The sequence below is a fragment of the Acanthochromis polyacanthus genome, chromosome 15 (assembly GCF_021347895.1).
Source record: "Acanthochromis polyacanthus isolate Apoly-LR-REF ecotype Palm Island chromosome 15, KAUST_Apoly_ChrSc, whole genome shotgun sequence".
Classification (NCBI taxonomy): domain Eukaryota; kingdom Metazoa; phylum Chordata; class Actinopteri; family Pomacentridae; genus Acanthochromis; species Acanthochromis polyacanthus.
The window spans coordinates 12,918,360-12,936,508 of NC_067127.1; the positions used below are offsets into that span (position 1 = coordinate 12,918,360).

Here is an 18,149-nt window from a genome sequence, read left to right on the forward strand (position 1 = left end):
AGTTTTCAACTCGCTCGTATTTATAGTGTCACAGAAAAGGTGAGGAGCGTGTAAAGAATCCCACCCTGAAATATTATGCTGCCTTCAGGGGAAGAAAATTAAACAGCAGGTTGAGACAGTACACCTTCATAAGAACTGACACCGCATGCAGAAATGCCAAACTGCTGTAACTGCGGTTTCTTTCACATTTTACCACACCCAGCACTAATGCTCTCACTGTGTTGTGTTGATGGGCCATGTCTGCAGGAATGGAACTGTACGCTTGCCTCAACTATTGTCAGGAAGCAGATCCAAAAGGCGATATCTGAGTTTCCATAGAAATAAGATTTACACGGCAAACAAACAGAACATCAGATGCCATAAGAAAGCAGTAACTTTCTAACACATGCTGGGGCATGCTTTGGTAAATATTTACTTACCATTTCAGCCTATTTAAAGTAACCAGATGATTCATGATTGTGTTCATGAACTGCAGAACACAACTCTACATCATTTTTCTGTTTGATGTTGATCGCTTCATCAACACTCAAAGTGAAAGTGGAAAAAGAAATCTTATCATATGCAAAAGATGTACTTTGGCTGCATTAAATCTGATAGAGAAATGGTGTTTATGACAGCTTATTAATACTGTATGTCCATATAAACCACACCATGGAGCTACTCAGAGTGAGGATTTCTGCTTTAGTAAAGCAAATCACATACAGCACTGATCCTTAGTCTCTGGTTTCAGTAAAGACATTAACAGGCTTGCAATATGACACTGCAGCACTCCACCTGCATCAACCACAGAAAATATTATGTTGACTCATGCAGCACGTTTGCTTCCTTATCTCTACAGATTTCATTCAGGAAAATAGCACATAAGGTGAATATTTTTGGCTTTAAGTACAGCTGTGACCTCAAGCAATCATGCCTTTTGTCAAATTAAAGTCCAGCCCCAATAATGAATTGTGACTTTTGACTTCCCAGTAACTCCAAAGGTTGTAAGTTTATAGAGTCCATAAATATTAGACTTTACATTATGACATTGTGATGGCTCAGGTCAGAGAAAGTACAAATAAGATTAGTGCCTCCACATACCTTTCCACCTCTGGCCTCAGGCTCTTCTCTCTTTCAAGCATGGCAACAATTAATTTACCCCATTCCTTCTCCACGTCGTTCGGGTGATGACCCGGGGGTAACTGAATGCGTCCAAACTCAATCCACATCTGTCAGACACACCCCAAACACACACTTGTTACTTCTGCAATTTGTAAGACGGCAAATGTGTGATCAAAACAGCAAAGTCGTCTGTTTCGCAAACATTTTTTCTGGATACCTCAAGCATTTTGTACATAGTTTGGATTTTGGTTTTCTCATTTTCTTTCAGTGGGATTTCATGTTCTTTGAACTGGAGATACTGTGTATAAAGTGCCTGTAAAAGAAAGCAGAAATAACAGGTTTTAACGTGTTTCTATACAATCTCTAAGCATCTGTGCCTTCATCTTTAAAGAACTGAATGAATGCGTCTTCGCTTTTAGAAGCTATCGACTTCTCACAGCAAATGGATGCTGCTGCTCTCGCATATCCATCAATATCCCTTTAAGTCTCAGTTTCAGCAGATAGGCATTACAGTTAAGCTATCTGAAGCAGGCAATTATCCTTCACCTTTCAGACAACACATGCAGGCTCCAAGAACTGCGTAAAATAAGACACCTGGAGCTCAACTTAAGCGAGATTGAAGAAAAGCTTTTACTGATGATAGTAAAACACTGATGTTTATTTGTTACCTTGAGTTCCACAGGGTTGTTCGGGAATGATCTATCTGACATTATGGCCACATTGTGTTTGATCCACTGGCTGAGGTATTTGATCATGTTCTGGTACTCCACCCATTTGATATCAACATCCTGCTCGGAGAAAAAGAATCATCAGCCACAACTCACTTCTCAGCCGTTTAGCTTGGATTGGGTGGAGTCGCTTATGGATCAACTCCATTAACTTACATTAGCATTGATTCCATCAACACCATCGGGTACTTTGGGGAAGGCATCGAACAGCGTCGAGACATATGTGATGACAGATTTTTCATCAGGGGACTGAACGTCGACATCTGATGAGGAGAGTAAAAACCCAAAGCTTATAAACATCACACATGAGCTGTACTCAGAGGAATTATTCCTCCAGCCAAAATTCAAGCCTCCCAGCACATGATTTATGGCATCAAGGTGTTTAAGCATTTGCAGTGTTTTCAGAGTCAAAGCACAGGTGAAACGGTGCATGGACCTCACCCTCTGGGTCGAGCAGTCTGGCCACCCCCAGCTGTTCGGCCACGCAAAACGCCTGTTCTAAATTTGATCTGTTGGTCTGCGCTGACACACGGCTCATGTCAACCAGGTCAGGTCTGCAAAAGATAAGGACAGAAAACGAAAATGAGGTGAGGAAGGCGTGTATGATCAGACAATTCAAGGCAGGAAATTCTGAGAAGTTGCAATACTGAAAGGGCAAAGTGTGGGAGTTTTATTGCATCCAAATAAATTGCAAATATTTTATTGCTATTCAAAAAAAACCCTGGTGTTGTATGCATGTTACCTGTATTTGTGTATGATGGCATTAAATAGCCTCCCATCCCTCCAGGAGGTTGTGAAGTTGTCACATCGTACCCCTACGTAGCCTTCCGTTATCTGCTTGGACCAGAGCAGCAGTCTCTCCTTGGCCGTCATGTCCTCGGATTCCCCTGTTACATGGATCTCCGAGATCTGTCACCAAGACAAAGAGAAAACAGGCTTTCAAAATGCATTAAATCCACAATACGGGGAGCGTGGTTTAGAGGCACAGAAAATCAAATCCTTACAGTTCTGCTAAACTCCTTCTGTGGCATACAGACTTCATATTTACAGGTTTGACTGTTGTAGTAAATATCTTGTACAGAGAAGACCCTGACGCCAATAATAAATGGACATATTTTATTTAAAATTAGGTAAGAATCACTTATCCAGTTCATTGACAGCTCTGTGTATACATGGACAAAGTCATCAGCAGATCAGCTACGTGGGACAGAGTTGTGTAATGAATTACTCAGTGGTTTTACAGCACACAATACAGCATGAATATGACGTAAAACAAACAGTGACACTACAGGTTGAGTTCCACAGCTTTGTTGGTGTACCAGGTTTAAAGCACATTTATGACAGCCACTGGTAGAAGCAGCATTCAGATCCTTTTAATTAAATGAAAGTTCTAATACCACATTGTGAGAAAAAAGTAAAAACTTAACCCTCTGAACCTCAAGTTCAGAGGCTTAATATAACTACTTTATATACTGTTTGGCAGCATCATATTCCATAATATCATGATATGTTAGCAGTGTTCCTGCCCTGTGAGATCCACATATCTCTAGAAAGTCATTTTTATGAGCTCAGAAGAACACTCCTATTTTCAGCTTTGTGGCATTTGTGCATTTTTCAGGTAATCCAAAAGGGTTTGAAAAAGAACTGTAATATATTATAGGTAGTAGGAGAATGTCCTTCTGTTTATCAGAATATTTCAAATTTGAAATCCCCAAACATGGAGTTGTGTGTGTGTGTAGATTCTCAGTCGCCCAGGTCATGGTAATCATTGGAGGTTCAGCAGAAAGTAACTTCACTTCTCTTTTAGGTTCTCTATTTCTGCATCATTTTCTTCACACCAAACTGTGGAGAAATGTTTGAGGCAATGCCATAACTTGACTAGCTTAACTAGCTCATTGACATGTACATATCTTCAGTGGCACAACCCTGCTGTGATAGAACAACACAAACCAGTTTTTTTTTTCCTACTTCAGTAGTGCAAACCTTCTCTGTCCCCCAGCTCACAACCAAGCACCGAACTTAGGACGATGCAGTCTTCTCCATATCTGCCCCCACACTCTGGAACTCCCTACCCTACAATCCATGAATGCACCGATCTGACCACTTTCAAATCACTCCTTAAAACCCACCTGTTCAGAACTACTTTTAATACATAAAACTAATTTGTTTTTTGATGCTCCTCTTAAATGTTTGCTGATTTTAGAATTTAACTATGCAAAGTGTTTGAGTATTTTGAAAAGCACTATACAAATAAAATGTATTATTATTTTATTAATATTGAACTAATCATAAAATCTTTTTTTCCTACGCTAAGAGACACAATTTATTTTTCCTGTGATCCAGTCAGAGGCATTCTTCATGAGAAAAAAAAATCTTAAAATTAAATTAGTTGCATTTATTGCCAATATCAGAACACACATTGAGCTGGTATGATAGAAAAAAGCACTGCTAAAGTGGTCCCAATTGGAAGTGTTAATATTGTTACTGGGCCAAAAGAAAAAATCACGGTTTTCCAACTCATATTCCATCCATCCATTATCTGTACGCCGCCTAATACTCATTAGGGTCGTGGGGAGTCTATCTCAGCTGACTTAGGACGATGGCAGGGGGTACCCTGGACACATCACCAGTCTATCACAGGGCTACGCATCGAGACAAACAAACACACTCACATTCACACCTGCAGACAATTTAGAATCACCATTTAACCTCAGCATATTTTTGGACTGTGGGAGGAAGCCGGAGAATCCACAGAAAACCCACGCATGCAAAGGGAGAACATGCAAACTCCACACAGAAAGATCTCAGTCCCAGGCTGGGACACGAACCACGAATCATGGCTGTGAGGCGACAGCGCTAACTACCGACACACTGTACAGCCCACACAAAGCATCATATTCTATAATATCATCATATGTTTGCAGCGTTGCTGCCCTGTGAGATGCATGTATCTCTAGAAAGTCACATTTTTGAGACTTCAGAAGAACAGTCCTGTTTTCAGCTTTGTGGCATTTGTGCATTTTTCAGCAAATTCAAGGGTTTAAAATAATTATTATATATCTTAACTAGTAAGAGGATGTTCCTCTGTATATCAGAACATCTCAAATTTGAAATCACCAAACATGGAGTAGTGTGTTTAGATTCTCAGTCATCTCGGTCATGGTAATCCTATGAACTTCAGACAATTGAACCAGCCTCTTGGGCGAGAGGTGAAACGCCTTCAAGAACCTAAAAGAGAAGTCTGGTAGTTTTCTACTGAAGCTCTGATGAATACTAAATAGAGGTACATGGTTCTCACTGAACAGGATGTGAAAGAAAAGTCTAATATTCAAAGTAACAAGTAACTACAGCTGTCACAGGAATGCAGTTCAATAAAAAGTACAACATTTATATTTGGATCATTCCACTTCAATTCACCACACTTTTTATGAAGTTCACCTCTAACCATTTCATATTTGTCATTTTTTTCTGTGCACGCATATGTTATGAAGTAAAATGTGTAAAATCTGGGGTTATAGGTAACATTAGTATTTGAGTCAAAAATTCAAGATTGTGTAGGATTTTGCATAATTTTCTTCACACTAATCTGTGGGGCAATGCTTAAAGTGCCATAACTTGAAAAATAAGATAGCTACAGTACCATAATCTTGTCAGCTCATTGAAATGCACATGTGGTCTTCAATGCTACAATCCTGCTTTGATAGACGAGCACAAACCAGTTATATGATTTCTTCTGTTTCAATATTCAACTAACCATAAAAACTCAATGTCCCACTCTATGAGGCAGAATTTATTTTTCCTGTGATTCAGTCAGAGGCATAATTTCTGAGAAAAAAAATTCTAAAATTCTGTTTTTTGCATTTATAGCCAATATTAGAACACACTGAGCTGGTATGATAGGTGAAACCACTGCTAAAGTGGTCCCAACTGGAAGTGTTATTACCTCCGCCAGGAGGTTATGTAATCACCAGAGTTTGTTTGTCTGTCCGTCTGTGTGTGTGTGTGTGTGTGTGTGTGTGTGTGTGTGTGTGTGTGTGTGTGTGTGTGTGTGTGTGTGTGTGTGTGTGTGTGTGTGTGTGTGTGTGTGTGTGTGTGTGTCTGTTTGTCTGTTAACAGCATAACTCCTCATGGACGGATTTTCACCAAATTTTTACAGGATGTCCGGAAGAGCAAGAGTAACAATCGATTAGATTTTGGAGGTGATCCGGATCACCGTCTGGATCCAAGATTTTTTTGAAGGTCTCTATCCAATTGAGAGATGGCCGCCTGCTGTTAACAGACAAACAGACAGACACACACACACACACACACACAGACAGACAGACAGACAAACAAACAGACACACGGCATGGCGGAGGTATGCGCTCTCCGAGTGCTTTTCTAGTTTAACACTGCTATTGGTCTAAAAGAAAAATCATGGTTTTCCAACTCATAGTCCTTCAAGCTATTGTAATGAAAAGTGGTACAAGCAATATGTCAGATATATTTTTTTAAATTTGTTTTTAATTTCTTTATCAAGACCTGTTAAAATTCATTAAACCTTGTTAGCAAATAAAATTGCAATAATGCATGGTGTACTGGTTTCAGCATTTTCTCATTTTATGGCACTTCAAACATTGCTCCACAGATTGGCACAAAGAAAATCAACATGACCCCACTGCCTCTTTAAGAAATTTTAACACAAAAACTAATGTTACCTCTGACCATAGATTTTACACCTGCTCAATTCAATCAGCCAGTCATGCCTTTAAAAAATCTGTCAAATTGAAGGTGGTCAGGCATGAGGCATTAGTTGAATTAAGGGAGACTGACCCGTCTAAGATGTAGTGGAGCAGAATTAGGAAAGTAGCATGAAATGTAAAAATTCAAGTAGATTACAAGCACTTCCAATTTTTACTTAAGTACAATACTTTACATTCCACCACTGATTACATCAAAACAATCTCTTAAATATTGATTAAACCCTTTCTCGATTTTGTTGTAACACTGTAACACACAAGCCAAGAAGTCAGCATGATGGAAACACCATATGTTTCTGAAACACATATATTTCCCATGACATGGACAGCTCCAGTTCATCACACAGTTTGGACCAAGAAGCAAAGAATCCCCAAAAAACATAAAGTACAGATCTTACAGGATAAACTTTAGCTAGTAAGCCAATAAATCCATCTATTTTGTAAGAGACTTTGGTTTGCAATCATGTGACAATAGTACCAGAATCAGTAACAATGTCCAGCCAATCAACACACTATAGCTGAGACAAGATTAACAAAAGCACAAATCGCAAAGCCCAGAAGCAAAAAGATGTAAAAAGAGGAGGAATCCCTCCAGAGACCAGCATTAAAAATTCTATAACTTCCAAAGTATACAGAACTTTAACAGGCCGACAGCCAGGGACACAAAATTGATTTAGCTATTTTAATGAGTCCAGTTGGGACCCTAAAATGATGATGATGGCGGAAACTCATGACTCCTGAACAAGGTATAAAGTGGGCAAGCGGCTACACTCAGCCTTCCTGCGAAGAGCTGAACCTGACTTAGTGCAGCAGTTTTACTGGACACTTTGACAACACTATGGTTTCCATAAAACAAACGGAAGGATAAAGGAGATTCAAGAAGAATGCAATAAAACAGAGTCACCATGGATCCACAAACATTGAAATATAATTCACAGACGGATGCACTTAGAGTAAACACCATATATTTTCACCTGTTTCAGCCTCTTAAAGAACTACTGCAACCACTATGATATCAAACCTAACTTGTAAGAATGTTTATTAAGATTAGGAATGAATACAACATTATATTTTATGAATGCAACCAACACAACCACGTTCTGCTACCACTCCACAAAAGACTCAAATCATGCATTTGAATCTCTGAAACACATCTCAAACACATACTCTGTCACTTATAGCCACTTCTGAATAGTGAAAGGTTGTTATTTTTCATTGATAAAAAGCTTTCCATTGTACACATGTGACTACTGATGCAATGTAATCCGTCAACTACCAATTGGACTTCAACGAAACAGTCATTCAACTCCACCAACTGTACAGATGAGCAGCATGTGTACTTTGACAGTAGTTTTCAGATAATGTGATTATGCATCAACACTCTTTTTACATAATCTTCTATAGCATGTCATTTTTGAGTTATACAAGAATCCCTGGATACAATTTTAACAAAATTCAATGGACCATGCCAATGGGATATAAAACTCTGTAATAGGGATATTTGTTTAGCACAGTAAGGAGCTGCCTTACTGACATGTATTAAAACATCAGCCTTGCAATGCTCAGGTTACAGTATGCCCCAATCAAATCCCTTATTATGAATCATCCCCATAATGGCTATAGATAGCGGGTTCTTGGTTTACCTCATGTTGGGTGGAAATACATTTGGCAGGAGCTGGAATACAGTCTACGTAACCAGAGCAGGTGTAGGACCTCCGTCTCCTCCTCCTGTGTGCTTGAGAGCCCCATATAATCTTGGCAAACGTTTCCTCGCTCCCAGGTCTGTCATTACCCCTCAGGGTCCGCAGCATGTGCTCCACTGCTCCAAAGCTAACAGCCCTCCTTAACTGGCGTCGTAGCAGCTTCTTTACAAGAAGACCATCCTTGGCTGAGATGCCTCTGGACGTTGTGCTAATTCCATGGAGCTTTGCTTCTACAGTAGACCTGTTTCTGTCACCGTCGGCCTGGTCTGTAGGAAACCTTCCCAGCCTGTATGCTAAATTTGTGACAGGAGGTTGATCACAAGGATCTCTGAGGATTAAAACCGGTACCTCTCCAACGTAAACACCTCTGCTGATGCTGCCTTGTCTGGATAGACGGTTCTCCTTCTCCACCTGTGAGGGTTCACACAGCCTGGCTTGGTTCTCCTCGATGTTCCCATCTGTGTCATCTTGAAACTCTGCACTTCTGTAGATGGCCTTGCTAGTACTGGTTTCACTTACAGGATTCCTGAGAGATCCACCAGGCTTAAACTCCCCTGATTTTCTCTTCTTCCTCTGAAAATAGCGGCGACCTTTGAGCTCTTTCGATTCAGGATTCAGTGGAGCTTTCTTCGGGTCAATGTAGTGTTCCTCTTTAGGGCCTCGAACACAGCCACAGATGTTTCCCATGTCTTACCCATTAACTGTGTCGAATAGTTTTCAGGCAAAGTATCCAGTGAGCGCCATTCGGTCTGTAGAGCCACTATCCCACTGACAGAAAGCCATTTCAACACAGTGCCAGCAGCAATAAGCAGTGGCAGCCCGGCAGACAGACAGAAAGCTCGTTTCACTCGGAGCAGAGTTGACGTCTTCCTTTCGTTGACTTTAAGAGACTCACTGCTGGGAACCGGTCAGCCTCTCTCTCTCTCTCTCTCTCTCTCTCTCTCTCTCTCTCTCTCTCTCCTTCTCACTCTCTTCATTTCTCATTTGCTCCCTTGCTCTCTCTTGGGTCTCGCCTCTGACACTGGAATCTTTTCCGACCTTTGAAACATTTTTTCCGGCATCGCTAATCCAGCACAAACACCATAAATGCACACACAGACGTGGCCCACGTGCTCGCAGCTCTCAGCCGGGTGAGAATGAAAAAAGGCTTGTGGACAGACCTGTTTCAGGCTGGCTTCATCAAGACAGTAAACAGACACATCACAGCTGCCTATTTCCTTTTCATAATATTTGTGTGATGAAGCCACACTGTGTCTGCATGGAGGACAAGCTTTAAAACTGCAAATTGGAAGCCAGCTGAAGGCTGCCTATTATTCTGTGAGAAATTTTGGCTCAGCAAGTTTGGCTGCATGAACCGGCCGGTCAGAAAGGCTTTGAAAACCAGAATGGGATAGGTCAACGGGAGCAGCAGGAGCCGAGGCAAATCCAAGCTGGACAACAGAGTGCTTTCACTTTGTCTATTAATCAAGCTACATCCAATGGCCGAGCCAGAGGTGGGGCTTCAGTCCAATGGCTTAGACAAACACTATTATCTGAACAGATCACCACCACTGCAGTTTGCAAGAGAGCAAATTCTCCAACCAGGAAGTGATCCACAGTATAAAACCACTAAAGCAATTATAGGAGAACACTGTCACAAGCCCTCTGTAAAGGAATATATGTGTACTTTAAGGGCAAAAAGAGAATAGGAAGCATGTTAAAGTGTAAATATAATGCCACCACACAGCTCAACTAAAAATAGCTGTGTGCTACTGTGAGCATACACTATTTAAACGTCAATGAAGTTTATCTGAAGGTCAAAGTCACCTGACAGCCAGCACAGTTCAAACTACAATGTACTGATCACTCCTGACTCTCCTTGTGTTGGTCAACCTACCAGACACTGCAGCATTAGACTAGATTAGACATATTTCAATCAGCATTCAGTATGATGTAGACTGAGTATTTCTTTTAAATTATATTTTTCAATGACATTGTTTTAATAACAGTGAATAAACAACATGAATGAATCATGAATTGGTCATTGTGTTAAGTAGGTAGCAGAACAATAGCCATCGCACACCGAGAAAGTGATAGTCAGGGCAAAACAAACAAGTCAGACAAGCACTGAAACACCTGACAGCAGTGCTTTGTCACGACTGTGCACTGTCACCAGCAACACTCCACCCCACATCCCAGGCAAAAATACACTGAGCACCATTCTAAAGAACACAACACTAGCTGGTTTTAAATTCAACTCTGCAGCTGTACAGACATGACTAAACCATTCATAATGTCTGAAACACCTTCACAAAACTACAGCAGTAAAACAGTAAAACAGCCATGAAGTAGAGAGGTGATTCAAATCTATTACATAAGTCTATATTAAAAATTAGCCTGCAGCAGCGAGAAAAGCAGGCATACTTTGTCCTAAAAAAAAACTGCCCGTCTATAAGACTGATCCTGAATACTTCTGGCAAAGTCAGTCATACCAACACATGATATATGAAAATAGTGTGCAGTTCATACATGTCAGCATGCTGTTGGCTATGCTTATTTAATAAAGCCAAAGGTCTATGCTGTGACATTTCACATTTTCTCCAAAAGATCCTGGTGTCCTTCCAAATCAAGAAGAAACAGGCCTTTTGCTGCTGGATCAACTGCTCAAGGGCTTGCGTGAGACTGACAGCAGCAGGTGTTGGCATCATCGCAGACGCTACCTGTCAGCATGTTGGAGTTCAGGCAAAATTATATTAGCTACTTTCTCTCCATCAATTCAGTGAAGGTATTAGTCTGTATGCGGTTTCTGAAACAGTATGCTAACTCCCTCCCATCGCAATCAAAGCCAGACATCTGAAAGACACACACTATTATCTGTAATATCCATGTCCCTGAATTACAACTGGCATGTGCCAAAGTTATTAATCTTATAAAATGAGGGAGGAGAGGAGGGGAGGGGATGAGAAGTAGAGAGCATTTCTGCATGCTGTTAGATCATGAATCGTCCTTGAATACTCTGCTGCACACCTGGATACTTGTAGCATGCACATACAGACTAGCCCATTTGAACTGGTTTGTGTCACAGCAATAAAATGTTTGGTATTCCCAGAGAGAACATCCAACAAGATACAGACTCGGCTTAGAGCACACAGCACCCTGAAAACCATCACAGCTCTCCAAAACGCTTTTATAAGTGGACACACATGCTTGGCTTTTTCCAATAAGTGCACAAAAGTTCCACAAAATAAAGCCACAACTCTGCTGCCTTGTGAAAAAAAATGTAAATCAAGTAGATTCTGGGAAACAACTAATAACACAGAGGAGAATACTTTCCTTCTGTTCAAATCTTATGAATTGCACAGATTAAAAAAAAAAGATCTGTTGCCATTTTTCCCTTCCCTTTCCCTACAATACCACGGCAATGCAGCTACAAGCAACTACTTGATGTTAACTTGTCAAGTTGCAACTTGAGTTGAATCAAACATGAACTAAAGTAAGTCAAGTAAACACCAGCATGATATATTACACTAAAATCCCCAATGAATCGCATCATTAATCAGGATGTGTGCTGCACAGCTTTGACACCTTGTGGTCAAAAGCAGGAACACTCATATCATGGATGCATTTAAAAGCACAAACTGAGGGCCATTGACATTATGCAGCTCAATCCCAAAGCTCTTGAACATCTTCTGCATTAAAATATCAAAAATATGCAACAGAACAAAATCGAATATGATGCAAAGACGCACATAATTTAAAAGTTAACAGCCCAGTGAGCTCAGCCAATATGTGTTTTACAAGAAAACATTCTGGATTCAATATACCGTAATTACTTGCCTATCAAAAGCACTAGTATTTAAGAACAATACTATAGGAACACTGACCTGAAAGTGCAGAATTATGGTCCAGATCAATCCCAGGGTCAGTTTTGGGTTGCCGTCTGTGATGTCGTCATTCCTGATATTTACAAGTTTGACCTGATGACAGAAAAAGCACTATTAATGCATACATAATTACAATATCACAATATTCACCTTCACACGTATTTGTTCTAATAATGAAGTACAAAAAAATATATATGAGTGTTTATTATTTTGACTTGTGTCTGTGATTTAACAACCACCACTAGGTGGCACAGTAGTCATAATATTATTCCAGTGAACAGTGTTACTTTAATCATAGAGTGGGACTAAGATAAACACTGAGCATTAATGATTTCTGCTAATTAAATGTGAAGAACGTGCCACTCATCAAAATGAAAAATTATGTGTATTTAATGGCATCCTTCACCTAAAGCATAACACAGAGAGCAGTGACTGAACACAATCCTGATGTAATATAGCAGTAAATTATTTATTCCTCCACTGGCAGCCTGATCATCTGTAATAACTGTAATCAATCAGCTGCAGGGGGAGATTTAGGAGAGCTCAAGGGCTTAGATCATATTACACTTTTATGAGTACAGAGGATACATGGATGTGTCTGGTATGTACTCTTGCTAAAACAATAGAACAACTCATTTGTGACCATCTATGATTCCTTTGTCTTGAGCCTTACGTCACATCTGGCTACGACTCAACGAGGCTGTGTTCTTCTTCACATCCTGAGGGTGGCGGGGGAGGGGAGGGCAATCAAAGCGCTTTGAAATCCCACTGATGGGACTTGTAGTCAGCGCTCCTTAAATGCTGCTATTACTTGTGGCAACTCAACTGAATTGTAATTTTTGAAAGGAAAGCCAAAAGAAAAATTACGCATGAGACCAATAGTGCGCGATGCACGAGAACAGGCGGCGTCTAAGTAGTCACTGGGGTGGACTGATCCCAGAAATCCAGACACAGTGTGTCTGTGACTGCCACCAATTTGCATATGCAGTTTTACTTGCATTTGCTGCCAGTCTGGTTACAAATGAACAAATGATAATGTAATGCAGCTCCCAAAATACATAACAGCTGCACACTACCCTACCTCAAAGAGTTAAAATTCCAAATGAATGATGAGGACTTTCACTTGGTTATGGCTATGAATCAGTAAACCAGTAAAGGTAACTCTCATGTGCATTCTGAAAAACGTTTTAAATGTTGATTCCAGGTTGTCGTTATATTTTTTTTATATTTTTGTGAGATAAAAAAAAATCAAAGAAATTCTATCTTTTTCAGTTGTTTCCATGGAGGTGCAGGATTTTATATTACAGTAAACAATGAGCCTAGCCTAGCCGCGCTAGACCCATGTTTCTGAAGGCACAAGGGTCTAGGGCTGCTCGACAGGGAGGGAGGCGGGCTAAAAGGTTGTCTTTCAAATCACTCTGCAGCAATTGGGTAGGTATACAACCAATCAGTGCAACGAATAGGCTGACGGAGTTCCCAGAGCGCCGGCGGATTGTGGCTAAGTCCCATTAGCTTCCCAACCAGCGGAGCCAACTGGTACCTATATTAAGGATTTGCCATATCCCATCGGCTTAAGTCCAAATACGTCTTTCTTCTCAATGAAACACTTCAGTGCCGTCCTTTGTTTATCTTTCAAGTTGAATTTTAGCTTCAAATCTTTAAGGGCTGTGGCCAAAGCCAAGTCGAAAGATAACTGTTTATTGTGCGCCGGTTGTTTCTGTCAGAATCGTCACGCCTCTGTCGTCACTTCGTTACGCCCGCCTTCTGACTCTACACTTCATGGTGATTGGTCCGGCCAGTTTTAGGAGCATCCAGCCTCGAGCCTTATGGAGGGTAACTAGACCCACCCTGGCAGAGAATTAAATTCGTTGCCGTGGGTTGTCTAGCGCGGCTAGGCTACAATGAGCCCACAGTAGGTAAAAATGTGATAAAAAGAAACACTTAGAAACTGCTCGGGATTTACAGGGTTAAAAGGTGTATGATTATACCAATTCGAATTTATTCCAATCCTCGTCAAAAATAAAAAGTCTGAAAATATATGTGAACTGATCCTTACCTGCCGCCTCTTTAAATAATCCAGTGCTATTTGTACATTCTGGAGTCTGTGGAAGCGCATCCTCCCTCTCTCCCGAGGCTGTGGACATAAAGAGGGAAGAGGAGCCATGTATGCTAATTAGATTCTTCTCAACATCAGAGAGCAAATTAAAAAATGATTAGTAGCATGGAGGACACAGGACATGCTTGTAGGTTCTTACCCGCTGTGCTGGTGAGGTGCAAGACATAAAAGAACACACAAAAACTCTACCCACAACACTGTTCCCCAGTCCACTCAAAATGTGCATAGTGTACATACAGTGTACCTTCCTACATCTTCCACCTTTGACACCGCTACAAAGTTGCTCTGAACATGTCATAACAAATCAAGCATCCTAACCAGCTAGATACCCAACTTTTAGAGTAAATGATGCAGCTTGAATAATTAACATTATCCAGTTTAATGTGCTATAAACAATCAAAGAATGCTGTATTATATGACCTCTTGTGGCAAAATGTTGTGAACAGTCGGGGGCCACAGCATGAGGTAATGAAATGGAAAATGCGTTCAAGCCCGGATGCCGCAGTAGCAAAGGACTTGCACTGTGTTCAGCCATCCTACTCATCTTCAGCAGCAAAGCACCAAAACATCTCTTTCACATAGTGGATGTCATTCATTTACTGAGCCTTCTTAAGGCTCGAAAGCAGCAAAATACTCGAAAGCAGCAAATGAAAAAAATGTCCAGATCATCATGGAGGTTCGTAGAGTTTAACTCAATGATCCGCAAAGCTAGTGAAATGGATGTCAAGACCCAAGCTTCGTAGAAAACTTCCATTATAATATACTGCATCTTTTTAATGCTTCTAAATGCCAAATCTCTAGTGTTGTGTAACACACAAGCCCAAAAAGAAATTTTGGTAATGAAGCTGCCTGGGTCTTTGGCTCAAGCGCGTATTTCTTGGTTTTATCTGTATTTTCTGGCAACATAAACAAAAATGTATATTATGCCCTCATGAAGAAAGCATCACCATGAAACGCAGTGTTGCACTGACGAAACAAAATTTAACTAAATCATGAGGAGGGAAGCACTATTCTATAATATAAAAACTGAGAAATCTACTCAGGCAGCTACTTAAGGCTACGATGAGAGCTGCAGCGGGATTGTTTCTACGCTCCCGTTAACTGGTCACAGCACGCTCTGAATTAGTTCATTACAAGGAGGTGGAGGGGGTAAAGCCACACATACCCCCTTATCATCATCATCCACCGTGTCTCCATGCTGCTCAACTGCACATGCTTCTGTCCCACTCACCAACCGCAAAGTCTTCAGTAAATCACGCTCCCTTGGCTTACCACCGAAAAGGCAACACATGGGGGGAGAAAAGGAAGACACGGACACACACACAGCGGCCAAATCAAAGAAAGTTAGACAATGGACACAAACCAATCAAAGAGTGGAGAACAGAAGAGCAGGAAAGTGGGATGTAAACAGAACACAGATAGCTACTTAAAGGATGAAAGTTAGTCAGACTGGAGGGGGAGGAACTGCTGCAGTTCTTTGCACAGGAATACATGCATTTTAAATATACAGAGTAAAGGTCGCACAGGATATTAGTAACATGTACTTATATTACATGTACTCTGGACTGGACAAAGACCTCACAATGTAATTCAATATAAATGTAAGAATATAATTTTAACAGAGAAATGAAATACTGATACCATTTCTATAGTATTCACATATATAACACACAAATTGGAGCCACACTGTAAAAAAACCCCACAAAAACACAGAAAATCTAGCAGCAAAGGTGCCAAAAAAGAATAAAAAATATGCAGTACTCTAACATTTTGTATTTGTAATTTGTAATCTGTAATCTGTCATTCTGCTTTTATAACTCTAAAAACAGTGACTATAAATTTGTAAAATAATGATATTTGTATGACTGATTTCAATACAGGTAAAAAATAGTGTAATTCTACACTCCCACATTGTAAAAGAACAAATTACTTTTTGAAGATAATGTGTACAGTTTTGGCATTTTTTTCCCCTTATGGTTAATGTGTAAATGAATATTTTTGTTTTATGTGAATTTACTAAATATTATTTGTAATTTAACAAAACAGGGAAATCTGTAAAATAACTGTTGATTATTTACCATGTTTCATTTGTACAGGATTGATAACTTAATTTTCTTTCTAACAATTGTCTGTAAAATAACAATATTATTTCTTGATTTAAGTGCAGTAAAAAATAGTGTAATTTTACAAAGACTGTACAGACACACAAAAAGGCCTAAACTGTAAAAAAATGTCCACATCACAAATATACAAATGATTTTGATGTGGACATTATTTACAGTTCTCACCTGTTTCACAGTTTACATGTAAATTAATATTTTTTGGTGACTTTGCCAGATATTATCTGTAATTTAAGAAAAGAGGGGAGTAGCCAATTACAAAATGGTTAACATAGTTACAAATTAATCTCATTTGTGAAAGTGTTTGGCGAGTTACAATCTGAAACGTTTTCCAGCTCATTTCGTACATTTCCTGATCATTTTAAGTTTTGACGGACTGGAAAGTGATTATATGCCTGTGTCCATCTATGTATTAATCACCACAGGACCATATTTTAGCACAATGCAAATCTATGAAAATTATTTAAAATGTGCAACAATATTTGTCCTCTTGAGTGACAATAAGACTGATGAGAGCTAATAGAACCTTGTACGCACAGACCTGCAGCAGTATTTGTCTCCTGTGGGTCAAATATTGAGAACAGTCTCATGACTAGAGGAAATTCCTCAAGATTTTTGATGTACTGAAGCACTTATATTTAAATATATAACAATAAAACTCTCCATTGTGAAGAAGCACAGGCTGTAAACCAGAGAACTGATTATTTTTTCTTGCACAAACTCTGCCTCCATCTCTTCAAAACACACCCTCCTCAGTGATATTTCATAAATTATACTGTGTCTGTGTCACCCGAGGATATTTCATGCTAACAATTTATGTTACTTGTTTAAAAGCAGCCTTGGGCAGTTAGTGGGCTTTAAAGCTTGTTAGGGAGTTTGTTAATGACTGATTACTGGCTGCCAAGAACCTGCTAGGAACTCCACTGGCGCAACCGCAGAGCGAATTTCACACTTTCTAGCTTGCCCTGATGTGTTCACATTTTTTTTTCGACACAAAGAAAACATTCTTTTGTTAACTAGACTATTTAATATCCCAAGTTTGGTCCCACTTTAGAGGCACAACTGCAGCTGAATTAAAACATCCTATCACTGAGTGCTACTTCCTGTTACTGAAAAAAAGCAACGCCGTACTTTTATCGCTTATGTCTAGTAGTACAACATAACTAATCACAATGATAAAGTTAAGCACGTCATTACGTTGAGTAGATATTAGAGCACAGATAATGGAAAAAAGAAGCTTGACAACAGTTCTCAAAAAAATGTGGCTTTGTCTTTGTGAGGGGATTTTGGTGGATACGAAAACACAGCAGCTCTGATTACAGACGTAAAATCCCAGGATTCCCTCTTTCCTCCTACAGTCAGTTACATAAGCAAGAAGACGGGAGGGCCAGTAAATCAGTCGTGATAAACTGCTTTACAAGAAGAGGAATGGCAGTTGTTTTACTTTCCTTATTGGTGTCTAATTACAGTCATTTGTGATTTGATAAGATAATTACTCTAGTTATGAACTCATTAGCATGACAAAGTTCCACATGCACCAAAACATCATAAGTGTTTTATGACTAAGAAAGTTGGCTTCGAGTTCTCCTTAATAAGCACTGATTAGAAAGAGTAAGATAACATTTAAAAATAAATTAATAAACATCAACTCACCAATGTGTCTCCAGACAGAACCTCCAACAGTGAGATCAGGTTATGTCCATCTCGTAAGTCTTCGTACAGGTCATTTATATGCTTTCGTACCTGCAAACACAAGGAAGAAAGAAAAATGTAAGGTGC

General features: G+C 39.8%; 1 protein-coding gene across 1 annotated transcript in view; it reads right to left on the reverse strand.

Moving 5' to 3' along the window:
• dst (dystonin) overlaps nt 1-18,149 on the reverse strand; it is a 110,582-nt gene that overhangs the window by 65,850 nt on the left and 26,583 nt on the right. The window contains 10 exon segments of the mRNA XM_051960487.1: nt 1,081-1,208; nt 1,319-1,414; nt 1,770-1,889; nt 1,986-2,092; nt 2,271-2,383; nt 2,572-2,738; nt 12,135-12,227; nt 14,191-14,268; nt 15,416-15,517; nt 18,024-18,113. Coding sequence (XP_051816447.1) covers nt 1,081-1,208; nt 1,319-1,414; nt 1,770-1,889; nt 1,986-2,092; nt 2,271-2,383; nt 2,572-2,738; nt 12,135-12,227; nt 14,191-14,268; nt 15,416-15,517; nt 18,024-18,113 — 1,094 coding nt within the window.